This window comes from Chlamydotis macqueenii, chromosome 1, assembly GCF_036417535.1.
Source record: "Chlamydotis macqueenii isolate bChlMac1 chromosome 1, bChlMac1.mat, whole genome shotgun sequence".
Lineage (NCBI taxonomy): Eukaryota > Metazoa > Chordata > Aves > Otidiformes > Otididae > Chlamydotis > Chlamydotis macqueenii.
The window spans coordinates 122,470,990-122,488,368 of record NC_141556.1 but is presented as its reverse complement, the minus strand read 5'-3'; the positions used below and the strand labels follow the sequence as shown (position 1 = coordinate 122,488,368).

The 17,379-nt window shown below is 45.0% G+C and overlaps 1 protein-coding gene across 2 annotated transcripts in view; it reads right to left on the bottom strand.

Moving 5' to 3' along the window:
• EFHC2 (EF-hand domain containing 2) overlaps positions 1–6,004 on the bottom strand; it is a 62,565-nt gene extending 56,561 nt beyond the window's left edge. For both annotated transcript variants that reach the window (XM_086740106.1, XM_086740113.1), the window contains exon 1: positions 5,939–6,004. In XM_086740106.1, the coding sequence (XP_086596232.1) occupies positions 5,939–5,980 (42 nt within the window). In that variant the 5' untranslated portion in view covers positions 5,981–6,004. The remainder of the gene's footprint in view (positions 1–5,938) is intronic.
• Positions 6,005–17,379: the final 11,375 nt, after the last annotated feature.

Here is a 17,379-nt window from a genome sequence, read left to right as displayed (position 1 = left end):
ATACACTCAATAGTGACTAATACAAAGGTCAGGATTCTCTGACTACAGCTATTGGCTTTGCAAACTCAGTCACTGCAGTCCTTGGAGAACACCGTCTCATGCTCTCTCCATCTTGCTTTTTAATACTCTGGTACGGAGTCACAGCAAACTCATCAGGGAGCGGCGCATTTCAGCTGAACCAAACACAACTGGAAATCTCTCACTACAGCAGCTGGAGACATGAGGGAGCCCTATGACACATAGAGTCATAGAATGGTTAGGGTTGGAAGGGACCTTCAAAGGCCATCTAGTCCAACCCTCCTGCAAGGAGCAGGGACATCTCCAACCAGATCAGGTTGCTCAGAGCCTCATCCAACCTGGCCTTGAACATTTCCAGGGATAAGAGACATGCTGTCTCAGGAGCTATGTGTTTTCAACCAAGTCCCACAGGGAGTTATGGCAGAAGCTGCTGGTAGCAGTTCAGTCCTCTTCTCTGTATTCATTTTTAATTCCCACCTGCACTGTGGAGGTCCTGCTCAAATCCTGTATCCGGATGAACTGTGGTGTTTCTGAACTACTCTAGGCTGCTGATAGTCTCCTGGTTGCTTCAACTAAGCAATGGAAATACATGCAAATGTTGTACACTGTGCTGGTCAAATTCATGTGACCTCCTACCCTGTGGAAAGCACAGGTCACCACCAGACAGAGATGAGATAAACAGTAAAAGTTCCTGCAATACTTATAAGTAGCATCTCTAACAAAATTAGCACTCACTGCTTAGTGAAAACCCATATTTCAGCTACCAATTTTCAAATCTTTTATCATCCTCAGCTTGCTGCAGAGGTTTCAGTATGTTCAGAGGTTAAGTGGTTCTTTATAAAGAGGACTACCTTAAGACATTGTTCCCAGCAACTATGGTGTCTCTCTAACACATCTCAGAACAAGATGCGTCAATATTAGCAGCCTGGATCAGTACAGGAAGGATATGAATCTGCTGGAATGGGTCCAGAGGAGGCCACAAAGATGATCAGAGGGCTGGAGCACCTCTCCTATGAAGACAGGCTGAGAGAGTTGGGGCTGTTCAGCCTGGAGAAGAGAAGGCTCCAGGGAGACCTTCTAGCAGCCTTCCAGTTCCTAAAGGGGGCTTGTAAAAAAGATGGGGAGAAACTCTCCAGCAGGGCCTGCTGTGAAAGGATGAGGGGTAATGGTTTTAAAATAGAGGGAGGTAGATTTAGATTAGACATTAGGAAAAAATGTTTTACAACGAGGGTTGTGGAACACTGGAACAGGTTGCCCAGAAAGGTGGTAGATGCCCCGTCCCTGGTAGATGCCCTATCCCAGGCCAGGCTGGACAGGGCTCTGAGCAACCCGATCTGGTTGGAGATGTCCCTGCTACTTGCAGAGGGGTTGGACTAGATGACATTTGAAGGTCCCTTCCAATCTAGACTATTCTATGATTCCATTAGCTTGCTCTTATTGCCTGAGCTGGTACACCATGGGAGAAGACAATAGATGAATGTAAAGGGTCCAAAATGCAACCCTGACAGGCAGCTACAGGAAGATTAGAGTTTGAGGGTTGTGAACAGACAGAGATCTGAGGGAGTGGGCTGAGGGACAGGAGGTAGTGGAAAGGGTTTGGGAAAGAATGACAAGGCACAGAAAAGGGAAGGCACAGCAGGCAGGCTTACTTATAAAGAGGTTGGCAAGGACTCTGTAAAGAAAAACTGTCCCCTTTTGGCACCACAGAGCAGCAGAAAATACTCAAGCCAGGAAACAGAGACAGCAACAGTAGCATAACTGAGAGTAATTCCAAGCTCCTACAATAAACAAGGAAGATGGGGAATTTGTGCTGCGCCACTAAAGTTTGCAACAGAAACTTATATTCTCAAGAATGTATTTTCCTCCTGACATCTATAAACTCATTGTCCCATTCTCGAGAAATGTCATGCAGAATTGTTGCACAGAATTCTCTCTCCAAGAGGGATTTCAAACCTCAGGCACAAAAATATACCGGTCAGCTGGTAAACCTGACCCATACGAATATGTGGTCGTCTCCTTTAGCTGCTGATATAAGGCAAGAACATCAATCTAGTATCAGAAGGGGCAGCTGCCTTGGACAACAGGAGGTGGACCAGTAACACTAACAAAGTACTGATGCTGCTGCACTGCAACCAGTGTCATGCCTAACACAGCCCAGATCCTGAATGCACAAACTTGTTTCTGCAGTAACAGAGTAAACCTGTTACATACTACACTTCCATCCCATGCAGTATAAAACATGGTTACCAAGATTCACAACTTTCTGTCCTGACAAACACGTGACATGCATATAACTTGTATGGACAAAGCTGAAAATCTCGCTATTGCACAATTTCAATATCAGTTGGACTCTGTAGACAGAAGATGCAGTACCTAGGTCTCCCTATGGCTCTTAAACATTGGCTTCAGTGGCAGGAACAAAAGAAGAGAGGAATTCCGCTTCTCAAGGGTAGGCAACAAGAAGTGAAATTTTCAAACAGGTAACCTGTGAGTTATTGTTTGTGAAAATACAGAAATGAATAAACTCTTTAATTCAACAGGATGGTAAATGATGTGTGAGTACCACATCCTGCCACTGCCAGGTAGACAATGGCACTTCTCCAAGGCTGTCAGGGCAGAGGAGCACGAGCCTTGCCGAGGGGCAGCAGCACTCCCAGCACAGACTCTGGCCTCCCCAGCCTCAGCGAAGGGGTTTGACTTCTGCCAGCCCTGTGAAGAGAGAGGCCTCACCAGCAAGCAGGAGATGGGCTAATCTGTGCACAAAATACCAGCCTGCTCTATCGTTAGATCTCCTGATCACCCACATGCAAACATGATAAGCACTGCTGATGAGCAGCTTAGCTTTGGACTTCTGTTCAAGGAACAGAGTTTTAAAAGGAGGTGAAGGGGGTTTATTTGATGGGTGGACTTGTGTGTACACAAACTACTTTAATTTTGATTTTAAAGAGATTTTTAAAATCAGGGGCAGTTCCTTTTACTCTCTTTGTAAACAGTAAATATTTTATGCTTCTGATGCCTTCTGCTAGCCATCGTTCTTCTCCACCCCATCAAACCAAACACCAAACGTGACACTGCTTGTGCTATGCCTGTCCCTTTCTTCGCAGCCCTTCATTTAGTGCACAGGAAATGTTACCTTATGTTACCATACGAACTACTCTGCCTGTTTTAAAAGTGCCTATCACCTCCCTATGTTTCCCTCCGGTCTCATTAGCTGTGATGCCCAAGCAGCAAGATTTTGTCCCAGCCATGCACGACCGCAGCAGCAGCATTACTCTCAGGGAAGCTGCTGAATCGGGCACCAGTCAGCTATGGTTAAGGGAGGGAAAACCAGTAAAACCTAGCCAGTGGCTGCTGCCTTTCGCAGTGCCAGCACCAGAGGTGGCTGCCAGCTGCCCAGCCTTGCTGCTGTTGCTCTGGGACAGAGATGAAGCATTTCTGCTCCTGGCTGGAGAGGAAGTAAGTGTTCCCGGTAGAGTGAGCTAGAAGTAATAATAATCATAACGGAGGGGTAATACAAGGGCCAGTGGCTCTTAGGTACACATGCCTAAGTGCTGTGAAAAGATTTCTTACTTCCCATTTGCCAGTGCAGTCCCTGCTGCCCTGAAGTTAGACTCCATGTCCCTAACTACCTTAAAGCTCTGATTTTCTGAAGACAGCCCAGTCACCTTATTAAACACATCCAAAGTAGACAAAATGCATCTGTACTCCTCTTCCTCTGCCTTTCATGGGCCTATATATGAAGCAGGTGAAAGCATTAGGGGCAGAGAAAAGAGGATTGCAGCAGTAGCTTGAACAACGATAAGAGTGGAATTAATACCCATAATTATAAACCAAGGGCTGACAGGAACAGCAATCCCCTGCCCCCTGCTTGTCCTTCTTCAAAGGGTGCTTTGCCTCTGTCGTTTCTATGTGATAAGAGGCACTGATGGCAATGCTTAGAGTAGTAACAGTGAACATACTTTCGTCCTTTTCAATTTATCTATAGCAGTGACACTTTATTTTTCTTTACATGTGCTCTTCTTGGCCTCTCATTTGTGGGACTACATGAAAATAAAATTAAATCTAATAGCCAACAACTAAGCAAAGATCAAAAATGCTTTTTGAGAAGGGTAAGTTACCAGTATTAGCAATTTGGAGTCCTAACAAGGGTATAATGATGGTTTTACAATGCTGTCTTGTGGCAATTCTGACTTGGTTTTCACACCTTTAGTTCTCATAACACATATACACACTATATGTACTTCAGCATAGGGTGTTCAAAATTCTCCGTACGTAACTCTTCCCAAGCATGTGAAGCCACATACTGCACCTGTTCTCTGAAAAAGGAAGCACCATGTCTATCAAAAAGCCTCTTCACTGCTCCTGTGGAGCTCTGGAGACAACTCGCTCCAAAACCAATAATCCCTATCAATTAAGTTAAATTGAAATTTTGAGAACAATGAAGTCCCGGATAACTCTGAGCTGAGCTATTCTGCTTCCACCCAGCAAAGGTGGGTGGAATGGTGTGTACCAATGGTGCACCATTGCTGATATGCCCACTCAGTAGCTCCTGAAGTGTTATATACACAATCAACTCTTTAAAATACAAATGTGAATTCAGCAAGAGAGGCTGAGTATTCACCATCAGATCCATTTTTTTTTCCTTCTAAAACAATGGCAACCAGCTTGCTGTTTGTGGGGAAGCAGTTGCCTGAAAGATACTGCTTGTAAGCTGGGCTCCTCCTGCACAAGGTCCTATGTTTGAATGCACCTGTGCAATGCTGACAAACCAAGTGAGGCTGGGGAGTCCACATATTTCTGTGCAATTTCATGCTCCCTCTACCAGCACTTGGGCAGCTATGATTGTGTCTGCCTGTCTTGTTTTTTTCACAGAGCTGCCAGAGGTTTTACACTGGGCCACCCTTAATGCAAGCTGATTCATAGCTCCCAGAGATGCTACCAGTGTGGAGAAGTCTCATGTTGAAATGGTACTGACGCTCATGGTATCACTGGCATTAATACACGTGTCTTGACAAATCATTTTTGCAAATGTTCCTGAACATCATCTTATCATCTTCTGTACTCTCCCTCATAAGGTGGGCCAGACTCAGGAGCTAGCAAAGCACCCCAGTACGTCAGGCTGCAGAAACAAGGGCAGTGTGAAAATGGCAAATTCCCTTCCAGATATTTTAACAATATTAAGAAAGTCAAGACTTTTTTGTCTGCCTCCTGAAGACACCAGCTACAGTGCCATGCCCAAATCCTTCCTTACCTCCTCCACCATTTCACAGTACAGATTCTATTCAGCAAATTTCTAGCTATCGCTGATGAACAAGTCTGAACTAGCGATGGCTGCCTTCTCTTTTGTTTGTTATTGTAGCTCTTTTGTTTGTTATTGTATTATTTGTCTGTTATTGTAGTTTGTTATTGTATTGCCATCGGTATTTAACAGCACTGGCAGCTCTGAAAAACCACCTTAGCATCCCTAGCATTTTCCCCCTGCCTCTGCAAAGACTTTTGGGTTTATTTAGAGGGTATCTGCCTCTCCCCGCTTTCCTTTGTTAGAGACTCAACAAGAGCTCAAACTGGCCGCTGCCAGACCCCTCAGACCCGGCCTGGCTGCGGAGCATTCCCACTCTCACGGTAAAACCACATCCGGTCTGCACACCCTGCTTTCCACCTGCCGGGTAAAGAGTGCGGGGGGGCGGTGGGTAGAAAGTCCTCGGGGGGTGCCTCACCCCCGCCACGGCCGACCCCACCGACAGCCACAGCGCATCTCGCCCCGCCCTCGCCCCTCCCCTCAGGCCGGGCCAGGCCAGGGCGGGCGCCAGTATCGCTCCTCCGGCCTGAGGGGGGCGGCCGGGCCAACCGACGCCCCCCACGGCAGCCCCGGCACCGGGGCGAGGAGGTGGGAAGGGGCGTCCCTTCCGCCGTCACTCACGTTCCGGTCGCTGAAGGTCCCGGGCAGGAGCGGCAGCGCCATGGCCGCCCCGGCCCCACCGGCAGCCCCGCGCCGCTGGGGGCGCCGTTGCCTGGAGACCGCGCGGTGACGTTGCGGAGGGGGCGGGGCCAAGCGCAACGAGGCGCTCCCTGCTGTGGCTTCGGCCCGGTGGTGCCGCGCAGGAGGGGGGCCGGGGGCTCCCGAACACCGAGAGCTCACCCCTTCTCCTTCCCTCCGGCCCCGCCGCCGCTTCCCCCGGTGTTGCAGCCCGCCCAGGCGGCGCCAGAGGGAGGCAAGCCCCGGCCTTCGCCCTCAGGAGCCCAGGCCCCGCGGGGCGTGGGAGGTGTGGTGGTGCAGGCCTAGAAGCGAGGGGGAGAGTGAAGGTTCGGGGCTCATGGGACAGCAGGAGAGCTAAATACAATTTTAGGGGGTTTTTAGTTTATTTAATTTTTCAGAATTCATTGCCAGTTCTTCACAAGTATCTCAAAATTTACCTCCGGCCCAAAGCTCAGTGTAGGCCCCTCCCTGCCAGCCGCTGGGGTTCAGTAACCCCTGGCTGAACATGGTGTCCCCTCCCTAAAATAACTCCGGAACTGGGGTCATGGAGAGAGGCAAATCCCACCACATCTGCCATTATCTGCACGAATTGACTTTTAATGTTTCCCACTTTGTGACTTTCATACAGCGCATTTTACTTCGGGGCCCTGGTGGGCTTGGGGGAGTGGGGGTATGTTGCTTTTACATCTTTTTGGGGTTTGGGGTTTGGGGTTTTTTTTTGTGTACAATTTAGCCCACTGGGATGGTGAAACCAGGTCAGTGGCTTTCCACTTTATGGTTTCCCAGTGCTGTATTATGCACCTCTATTTGCATTTAGTGCAGGAAGGTAAACATTTAAAAAGTATTTTAATTGAAAATAAAAGGAACCATCATTTTAATCACATTCATTTCATACAGTGGGTGGTATTATGCTCAAATGTAAATTTCAAACAGAAAATACACTGAGAGTTTCTCATGGATGGCTTGTGGGGGGCAGGGTTGTTTCTGTCTTTAACGGAAGTAACATTTTCCTTGTTAATAAGGGAGGATGCATTCCAAATCTCCAAACCTACTCCAGAGAACAGCACCATGCTACGTTACGTTCCTCCATTTTACATAAAGCTGTTCATGAGTATATTTTTTTATTATTAGGAGTGCTTTTTACAGAAAAAAAAAAAAGAGTTTCTGGATAAAATAGTTAGCTGAAACCCAAATGTTTCAATTCTGATATGCCATCACGCTGTCTCAGTGGAGCTGTACTTCAGTTGCTTAATGTCCTTATTCTCATAGATGGAGTGGATCTCCCCTGCCATATTTCATACTCTATGAAGCATCAGACCATGACATTCCCTTAACATATCATCTCTCCCTGAAACAGAAGCAACAGCCTCTGTGCAACAGCACGGGCCATGTGTTCAGTCAGAATGAGTTTAGGAGGCGCTCCCTGTACTGCTCCCATGGAGCGCTTCTGCAGCATTCACTGTCGGAATTGGTATTTGGCCAAAATGTTCTGATTTTGAACACTGTAATTTCAGTGAATTTTTTTTTTCCCCCAAAAGTTTGAAAAGGGGAAGGGGAAGGGGAAGGGAAGAGAGCTGTGCAAATTCTGAAAGGGTCTTTGCTCTATTTCAGCAGTGAAGCTCTTCAGCATCGCCCGTTATTCTTTGCACGTTCATGTGATCCCCCGATATCCTTTCTATATGTCTTTATGTACCTGACAAATATTGCATGGGAGATAGCAACACACTTTTCAGTTTCGGAAGCTGTCATTAGAGAGTGAGGAGAATGTGGATCCAGTGTGTTTTATTACTAGTATGTGCCGATGCGTCTCTCTGAGATTAGTGAACCAGGCTAGCTGCGGCAGAATCCCCATAATCCCCTTGTGCCCCATGGCACAACTTCTCATTTGTGGTAGTAACCATCGTTAAAACACAATAGTGAAGAGTTAGTGCCTCTTTTCACTTTATTTTTCCTCCATAATTGGTATCTCCTGTTTAGTTTTTGTGGCTCATTACATAGCAGGGCAGTTGAAATGTCTTAAACTATTAAGACTTCTGATATCAAGAATAAGTTGCTCCAAGGTTTCAGGTAGTACAAGCAGAGGCTATACGTGAAAAACATGTGAGGGAAGCAGCTGCAGTTCTTTAGGAAGGTTAGCGAAGCACACGCCATCAGTAGAGAGTCCAGTGCGTTTCCAGCAGAAAATCCCATGAATCACCTCTAACCTTCAGGTCAAACCTTTCTGCAGAGGATTACCTTCTGCCTCACCCAGTAAAGAAGCCGCAGGGAGCTGTGGAAAAGGGGAGCATCTTCCTTGTACACAAAGAGCCTGGTTGCAATGTGATGTTTTCTACCAGTCTTCAATAATTTTTTTTTTTTGCCTCCAAAAGCTACCTTAGAACAGAGTTGTTTCTTCCTACATTACCTTCTCTTTGGGGTTTCTCTCACATGTTTATATTTTTTGTTCCTTGCTATATTCACTCAAGAATACAGACCAAGTGAAAACAAATTGATTTTAATGCTTTTTCTGGGAAAAATAAAAGTACTGCAGAAAAACTGTTTTTGATAAAAGCTTTTTATTAAATGAAGATTGTTAATGACAACAAAAGCAAGCAGTTGGCAGCAGTAAATTATATATTCTGACAGTACTCTAGGGATAATAGGGGTGAATGTACATAAGACTGCATTAGTTGTACAGTTCAAAGGAGGAAGAAAGCAGGAGGGAAGCTACAGCTGGGGAAAACACAGAAAATACCGGTTTTGTGATAAAAGACAGAGATTCTAGTCTCTGTATTGGGATTAAGTTTTTCTAACAAACTTGAAATTAGTAAGGGTATTCAAATTGTAAACTCCTGAGCAACTCAAAACTTTTCAGAAAAGGCTTAATTTTTTAAAAAATAGAGTTTCTTACTTTGGACAAATGCCGTTGGTGGTAGGCTCTTGTTAGTCCATTTGTCTGAGTGGAAGACACTCAGACCTTCCGCTTCCAAGTTGTGTCAGTTTAGAATAGGAAAGTTTGGAAAGAAGAGGTGACCGGGAAAGTTTGACTTAAATTGGCATAGTTTGGTGTCACTTCACTGTGAAGACATGTCTCTGCTTCCATCATACGCGTTACTTCCTCCTCTTTCTGGGACTGGTTTTACAGGCCATGTTAAGGCTGGCCTGTCCAAAATTAGATTGTTCCCATGCTGCCTAGTTGAAAGTGAATTATGGCCCTATGTGGATCATCATGCAAGCACACTAAAACTTGAACATAATCTGAAATTTTACATACACTTAATTAGGTACCAGAAATTAAGAATGGAAAATTATTACCTATTAATACTTTCTTCCTTAGACTTGTTTTAGAAAAATATCAAATGCTGTAGCAGTCACTGTAGAAATCACGTAGACGATAGGATTAGAGGAATCAAACACTCGTACACAGAGAGAGAGAGCTACAGCCCTGTAGCTAGCTAGCGTAGGGGCAAAAAGGGCAAATCCTGACATGGCTGTTCATTGGGGTGCAGTGTGGGCCAATTGATGTCATCAGTGATCCTTAGAAATATTGATTCCTTATGTTTTCCCATGTGTTTTATTACCTCATTCATTTTGTTTTCACCAGTCACTGAACATACAGCATATGAAGATACTTCTTCAGTGGCCAGAAAACAACACTCAGACTGTAGTTTTTGGCTACAGCTGTAGAGTGCTCCAGACAACCCACACAGGGAAAATGGGGCATTTTTTGGTCTGTGGGTCTGTGCTAGCCCTGTACCACATGGGCACTTGGTGCGTTATTGCTGGAGCTGCCCCCTGCCCCAAGAAGGCAAGGTATTAAGCGTGAATTTCCTTGGCTTATGGCCCATAACCTTTTTCTCTTGGCGATGCTGCGGGGCATAGGAGAACAGAAAAGCAGTTACATCCAGTCTAGTCTCACTGGAAGGTTTCCTTAGCCAGAATGACATTTCCATGGCTAATTGCTCCAATTCAGCATGTCCTAATAAGGCACATTAGCACATGAGTCACCTCGCTCAGATCTGTTATGCCTTTTGGGGAAGTGAGATGTGGGGAAGGGAGGAGGGTGGGAACCGTAGTACCCCTGTTGGTGCTACCTCCCTGGTGCAGCCTGTGTGCTAGAGGCCGAGCGGTAGGCTGGTTTTCCTCCCTGTCTGTCCCCACCCCATCACACCATCTCACAAATTCATCAGCCTCTGGAAACTTGATGGAAGAAGTTTGCTGTCTCACAGAACAAGCTCGGTGAGCGTGTTTCACTTTGCTGTGCCTGTTTAACGCATTTTGAGGTTCCTACTCATCTGATACCCAGCTCTTTTGCATAAGGTGTGAGCTTTTCAGAGATGTTTGCAATCAGCCTGATTTCCCTGTCATTGAAGTTGGGGAGAATGCGAGGGGCTGCTTTCCTAAGTCCCCCACACTTCTGAAAGTAGAGGAAAAATAAATATTCTGGGCTTGTTAGATACGTTTGAGTTGCCCCCGCTACATATATTCAGTGAGATCTGCAGTATGGAGTAGCTGTTTGGGTCCTCTTCGCCCTCCTTATATGAGCTGATTTGAGATGCAGCTACGCTCTTAAAATGAACCTGACAGAAAAGCCTCTAATTTAATTCCGAAGCCGAATGCAGATTTTTTGCAATTAAACCATAGACACGCATTTAATACAGCATGCAGTAATTGCTGGGAAGAGTAGGAAAAAACCATGATAAGTAATGCACCTAACAAACTGACAGGAGGAAAGTACGAATACAGCACTCGGCAGCAGCATAACCGTTCATCAAAATGCCGTTGAGGCCTCCAAGTTATGTTGTCAACTGCACAGACAGTGAAGCACACGTTTCTCCCTCTGGATAACATCTATTTCAGAGTGAAGACAAATCACCTGGGAAGGCGAAGCCCCAGTGGCAGGGGGGCACGGTGACTCGCTACCAGGAGCAGCCTAAAAGGGCAGCCACCGCAGACAGCCCCGTGAAAGTCAGGGAAATGCCGCTATCACCTCCACTGCAGCATCCAGACACCTCATGACAGCGTCAGACGCTGCAGAATGGTGGGTCACGCTCGTGGCCACAATAAAGAAGGCAGGCAGCCATTTCCCTCCTGGCTGTATTTGGTTTTCCTTCCTTTACTCCTGACCTGTTTGGGATGTCAATGGCACTGAACCCATCCACGTCACGAACATTTCCTAACTTTCCTCTTTTAGCTCTAACACTGCCTTGCTGACAAAAATGAGAGGTTTAGCTCAGCTGAAGTGTTAATACACATCTTTCCTCCTTTCCACCAGTGGTGCAACTTGCCCGTGGCCTGAGTCTCCATGCCCATTGTCACAGCTCTCCTATCCAGCCAGTGAGGCACTGCAAGACACTCAAAACCCCCAGCCCTGGCTCTGCTCAGCCAGACTTGCCAGTCTGCTTCCTTCTTTCTGCCTAGGAAAATTTTGTCGGCATTTCTCCAAGTCTTGCAAGTTGCCTTGAGGATACACTATCGGTTGAGGCTGTGTGACTGATTGATTCTTCCCTCTACTCCCATCCTCCATTTTCCAGCTTAATCTTTTCAGCTGATGGACAAAACAACAACAACAAAAAACCCAACAATTTTTAAAATTCCCATGGCAATAAATAGATAGATAGATTGCAGTCAATTACAAGAAACTGCTATTGATCAAGGCTGTTTTATACACAGTATACTTGCTTTCTGCAATCAAGCTTACAATACAATTTGCCCTGCATTCAGCATCTATTTCAATTAAAATGAGAGGGGAGGAAATGCCACTTATTTTAAATAAAAAGCTTTCAAGCTATCCTTGCAGGCTGCTTTGAGGATCTAGGACAGATCAAAGCTCCTTTGAGAACTCATCCATTCTGCTTCAAATACGATAGCTCATTGTCCACAGAGAAAATTAAGGCAGTGTAAGATATCAAAGCAGCAAGTGCATTTTGGGTTTCCAAGCAGTGGTCTCAAAACTGGTGAAGTCTGCCAGAATAATAACAGAAAGGGAGTGACAGTAATCCCCTCCATCGCAGAGACCAAGACATTGGCAATTGCAGGCACTGCACCAGAAATTGCTTCTTAAATTAATCAAGCTCTGTCTTAATGGTAAAGAGGTCATCTGTATGGATCAAAAGTCTTGGTCAATACCAACTTCTCAAAACTGACTGAAATCAGTCAATTATGACTAAGTTAGGAATTGAGATTTACCCCAAACCTAATCCCTTTGCTGATTAGGACTCTATTCTAACTTCCAGCCTAAAGGCATTCATGGGAAACATATCCTTTTCATCCTTGTTTTGGCATTGTCCTTTGAATAATATGTCTCTTTTTTGCTGTTTGATGCCCGCTCCTTACGTAATGGCAGACAGCAATCACATCTTCTTTCAGCTTTTCGCCAACTTTAGTGAACCAGACTTTTTGGCACTCTGCTTGTGTTATAGTTCATCGTTCTTCTGAACACCCAGGTCTGCTTTTCTCTCTCCAGACTGAGAGCATCTTCCTTGAATAAAAGTAGCTATTCACAATAACCTAAAAGAAGTCTCACCACGGTGCTGCTTTGTTCCATCTCATCCAACCTCATCTCTGCTGTCGCTCTGCTGTGTCTTCTCAGTATTTCTTTCTCCTGTCTTTCTGCTTTCTTGGGTTTGCGCTTCCTCCTGTCCCTTCTCATTCCCACTTGTACTGCTTTTGGTTCTGCTTCTTTTCTTCACTGCTGCTTTTCTCATCAAGGGCCAAAATAAGTGAGAAAAGTGTCGCGTCCCCCTTTCCAAACCTGTTGATTGAACTTGCTGAAGAATAAGTGGTCTGCGGGGAACAGGATTTATTGGACTGTTAGCTTGAACGGAGCTGTCTGGTTCAGCCTGTCAAGTATCTGAGCACAATTTTGTACTGCACAGCTCCACTGCTGCTCTTCCTCTCTCTAAATATACTTTGAAGCGCTTTCGTATCAGTGTGTGAGGAGTATGGGTCAGACCTAATTTAGGAGATGGGAGAAGAAGACTTGACTATCTATCAGAGGTGGTTTTGTGCCCTTAAAATGCATTTTTCAAGGCAACTAGTCCTGATGGTGCATGGCTAATTTGTCTTCCATCTGTTGAAATTAGAGCTGCTGTCCTGATGGGGTTTTGTCTGTTTGTTTGGAGGTAACCTGTGTAAGCACAGAAAGAAATGTCTTAACTTAGAGTTCAGTCTGAACTTGGGATTAAACTCCGTTCTTTTTATGAAGGAGGTACCTATTCCTCTTTGCTGTGGTTCTACCTTAAAGATGAGGCAAACCCCAGATCTTTTCAAAGAAAAGCTTCAAGACGGTTTAAATGAAGGATGAAACCCTTCTGTCATGCTAGGGCTTGAAATTAGCTGGTCACTAGCACGTTCCACACCACAGCGAGATGGCATTTATTTTTGTGTGCTAAATGCTGTAGCAAGGATAGTTAACAAATGAATGAATGAATTGAGGTTGAATCCTTAAGGGAATTTCAAGTGGAACAAAAACTAATGTGGAAGTTGAGACTGTAACAACCTTGACAGTGTCCCTTTAAATTACACTTAATAAATACCACGGAGCTGAAGTGTTCTGTGGTTATGCATATATTTGTAACAAACGGTTGCACAAATATTTGGCTCCTAACGATGAACTAAATGGTATGACATTTGCCTGGGAAAATTAATTACTTTAACATGTGTTGTATAAAATATGAGATAATCATGTAATGTATGTGTATACTGTAGAGCATTGCTGAGTGACTAAGTTATTACCAAAGGAAATTTATGAGAAATAAGCAAGAAATACTCAGAGATGCTGTAAATGTCATGGTATGCTCAAGGGCCTTTTGCGGCTGAATAATTTTTATGTGGATGAGGACAGGATCATGCAGCGAAAAGTCAAGTTGGAATGAGTTAATCTTTGTATTTGCACATAGTTTTATTGGTTTTTAATGTAGCTATGATGTTTCTGTTTCAGATTCAGATGATGTAGGGTCTGTTCATAATGAAGATGACAAGATCAAATCAGACTAAACTTAGTGATCCAGCATGGTCTCGGCACCAAATTTTAAACTGTCTGTGTTCAAGAAGAAAAGCTGCCTATTAAAGAAACGGGGAATCAAGCAGTCCTGATAGACAAATCGTGGCTGCTGGGTTGGGCAGTTTTACTGCCTAATTTATGTGACCTTTTGGAAGGATGAAGTAATCTCCTTTAGAAGTCTTGCCCGTGAAGAGGCGCTTCTCTGTGCAACTGTCAGGTCTCACGAGCAGGGAAGGTTCAGCAGCTGCCAGAGCTCTGCCTTCCCCTCCCTTTAGGATGCTCTGCAGAGTCTACATCCGACTGCGTAGATGAGGAAGAAATGGAAAGCAGTGAACTGGAGAAATATGAACTGGCGAGGGAAAAGCAGATACGTACATTTCTTCTCAGACAAAAAGGGTAGAGCGCAATGGACCTGATCTCTAAATAGCAGCAGGAAATAATACGGTACAAAATCACATCCATTACAGTCATCTTCTTTCCCCTAAGAAACTCAAATAGATGAGGCTCTTTTGTGAGCAGCTAGCAGAATCATTAAAAACAACCAAAGCTGATTGGCTTGGGATGGGGTCTTTAAGTACTGCAACAGTAATGAAGAATGTGATAAACTAGGGCAGAGTCTGTTTGGTGAGTGCATCACTGGCATTTTGTCATGCAGCAGCACAGAAAGTGACTTCCCAGGTGACAATCCTGGAGTCAGTTCCTACCACGGGAGAGGAACAGCTGGGCAGTGTGAAGGTGGAGGACAATGTTGGTGAGAGAGTTACAGGATTCGTAGGCCTCAGGGAACGAAGGAAGGACAACATAAACCTGAAGGTAAAGGACCTGAAGGCAGCCGACTTTAATGAACACAGAGGATATTAGCAGGAAAATTCCTCTGGGAACTGAATATATGGAAGAAAAGAGCTCCAGAAAGAGTTGATGGTTCATTAAAAAAGATTGAATAAACAAAATATCCCAGTGTGTAGAAAAGATATAAAAATGCAGTAAGAGATACCTGTGAAATCACAAGCTCTTCAATGATCTCAAGTACAAGAAGGGAGTGTACAGAACATAGAAACTAGGTCAAATATCTAAAAATGAATGTAAAAAAAAAACTCAGCATGAGCATACAGAAACAAAATCAGAAAGTCTAAGGCACAAAACAAAATACTTCTCCTATTCTTTGCTTATACTAATAAGGCATTCTAAGAGCATTTTTGACAGCAACAAAAAGGGAAACCAAGGGAAGAATTACTCGGTAGGAGAATTGGCAGTTATGATGCTGAGAAGCTTAGAGACCTTAGTGCCTTTTTTGAAGAAGACTAGAAGAGGAGAAACATAGTGCTTCTGTTGAAAATAGGAGCAGGGAATTGTGGAGCCAGGGAATTAGAAATAGTCCCCATCTTTGTAACTCCTGAAAAAAAAAAAAGACTAAAACAAATAATCAAGTGTTTTATAATTCCATGAAATTTAAAAATGAGATGCAGCTTGACATGATTTGCCTTTCTCCAAATCCACCAAATTTCCTTTTACGATGAGCAAACAGGCATCATAGGTACAAGAGAAACAATATGGGCCACACATAAGGTTGTATGTGTTGTGTATGTGCATGTGTGCTGGGGCGTCAGGGCGGAACAGGGCAGGCTTACCACAAATACCACTGGAGGGGCATTTCAAACAGAGGCAAAATGTGAGAACCCCTCTGGTTCCTGCTGCCAGTCCTTATGCAGCTGCCTATGCTGAAGACTGTGAGGTCTGTAATAGGTGTAAAATGCAGGGAGCACCAGAGCTGAAAGGAGCTGGGAGAGAGAGACGTGAGCGGTGGGTGTGCTCTTGCACAACTGAGCAATCTCAGTCGCTCAATCTCTCGCTCAACTGCACCTGAGAGCAGTCGTGGCCCTTTTAAAAATAAGGATGCACAGCGAGGAGGGGAGGGCACTGGGAACGCTTGGAGGCTGGTGGGGCCATTTGTTGCGTAGCTTTGAGTATCCTGTGCTTCTGGGTTGAATAGCAGGAAAAGGTGTGGCCAAGGAGAAGACCTCAAAAGGTTTGCAGGTAAGAGGGAGCCAACCTTCCCAGCACTGACTGCATCTCGCTGTGCTTCTGCATCCTGGATGCCTTAAGGAGAGCACCAAATGTGGGGAAGGATGCTACATGCAAGAAAGCTCGGTGTTCAAAATACCTCTCTGGAGCTGTGATTCTTCATCTGTGTTTAATGGCCATAGTAGATAAGACAAGACAAAAAGTAATGCAGTTACAACAGAAAAATGCTCTAGTGGTGAGGATGGTGAAGAAAAGCGTCACGCCTCTGCTGAGCAGAGCATCCTCATCTTCCAGTGCTTGTAACAACGGGTTAGACAGACTTCTGATAGGCGAAGCTTCGGTGCAGCTGATCCACCCCAGGGTCAGTGGGATGTGTCATCTTTTTCAGCACTGTTTTTCACCCAAGATATGATGATGTGTATCTGCAGTAATGGCCTGGCAGGAACCCCACTGGAAAGGTGAGGGAATGGGTGGCTTTCCACTCACGGCAATCTGGCTCATCATTTGCTCTGAGGTACACGTTCAGGCCTGTTCCTGTGATCTCTTTTCCTTCTGCACAGCTAGCAGCTGTATGCTTGCTTGGAAATGGCTGAGGAGATCACAAGGACTGATCCAGCAGGTGGGATATCTTGTCTCAGGGGGTAGCAGTGCCAGACACCTCAGGGAGAAATGCAGAAGCTGTGGGAGTGGGTAACCAGTGAATAAACTGCTCGTTAGTGGAAGAAAGGCAAATACGAGAATCCAGCTTCTACATTAAAAAGTTAAGTTGTAATTTGAAGCACAGCTACCCAAGCCCTGTGACTGCTTGAGTTTTAAGCCTTGCTTGCGTAACTGTTGGTAGTCTCATCAGTTGTGGGGTGGATGACATTATTTTAATCCTGCAAGATTCTCGAGGTAATGAAGCTTTATCCCCTCATTGAGTGGAACAGCCTTCCTCTCTCATCCCCTGCCTCTCAATGTCAATGATGGGTTTTGCTGTCTTATTAAGAAAAACTTGGGAGAGGTGCCAGGTCTACCTGCTCTTGACTTCCTTAGCTTATATACTTCTGATTGCTCCCTATGTAAATCAAACAGCTTCCTCAACTTGTTTTTTTTCCCAGCTTCCCTAACAATTTTCATTACCTGTGCTTTACATTTCTGTGTGTCTTGATAGAGAAAGGGCGAAGATTAACTTCTGTTTTAATGGAGAAAAACGGGTTATTCTGAATGATGGTGGAGAACAGTAACCTACCACGAAATGCCTCCTAGGAGAGAGCCCAAAGCTCGCTCTCGTTTGCAGAGGGATCTCGGGGAGAGTAAGCTCCTTAAGCTAAATTAACTATTCTGAGTAGGTCTCTAGAGCGTTAGGCTGACCAGAACCAAATGCAGTGTTCCAGGT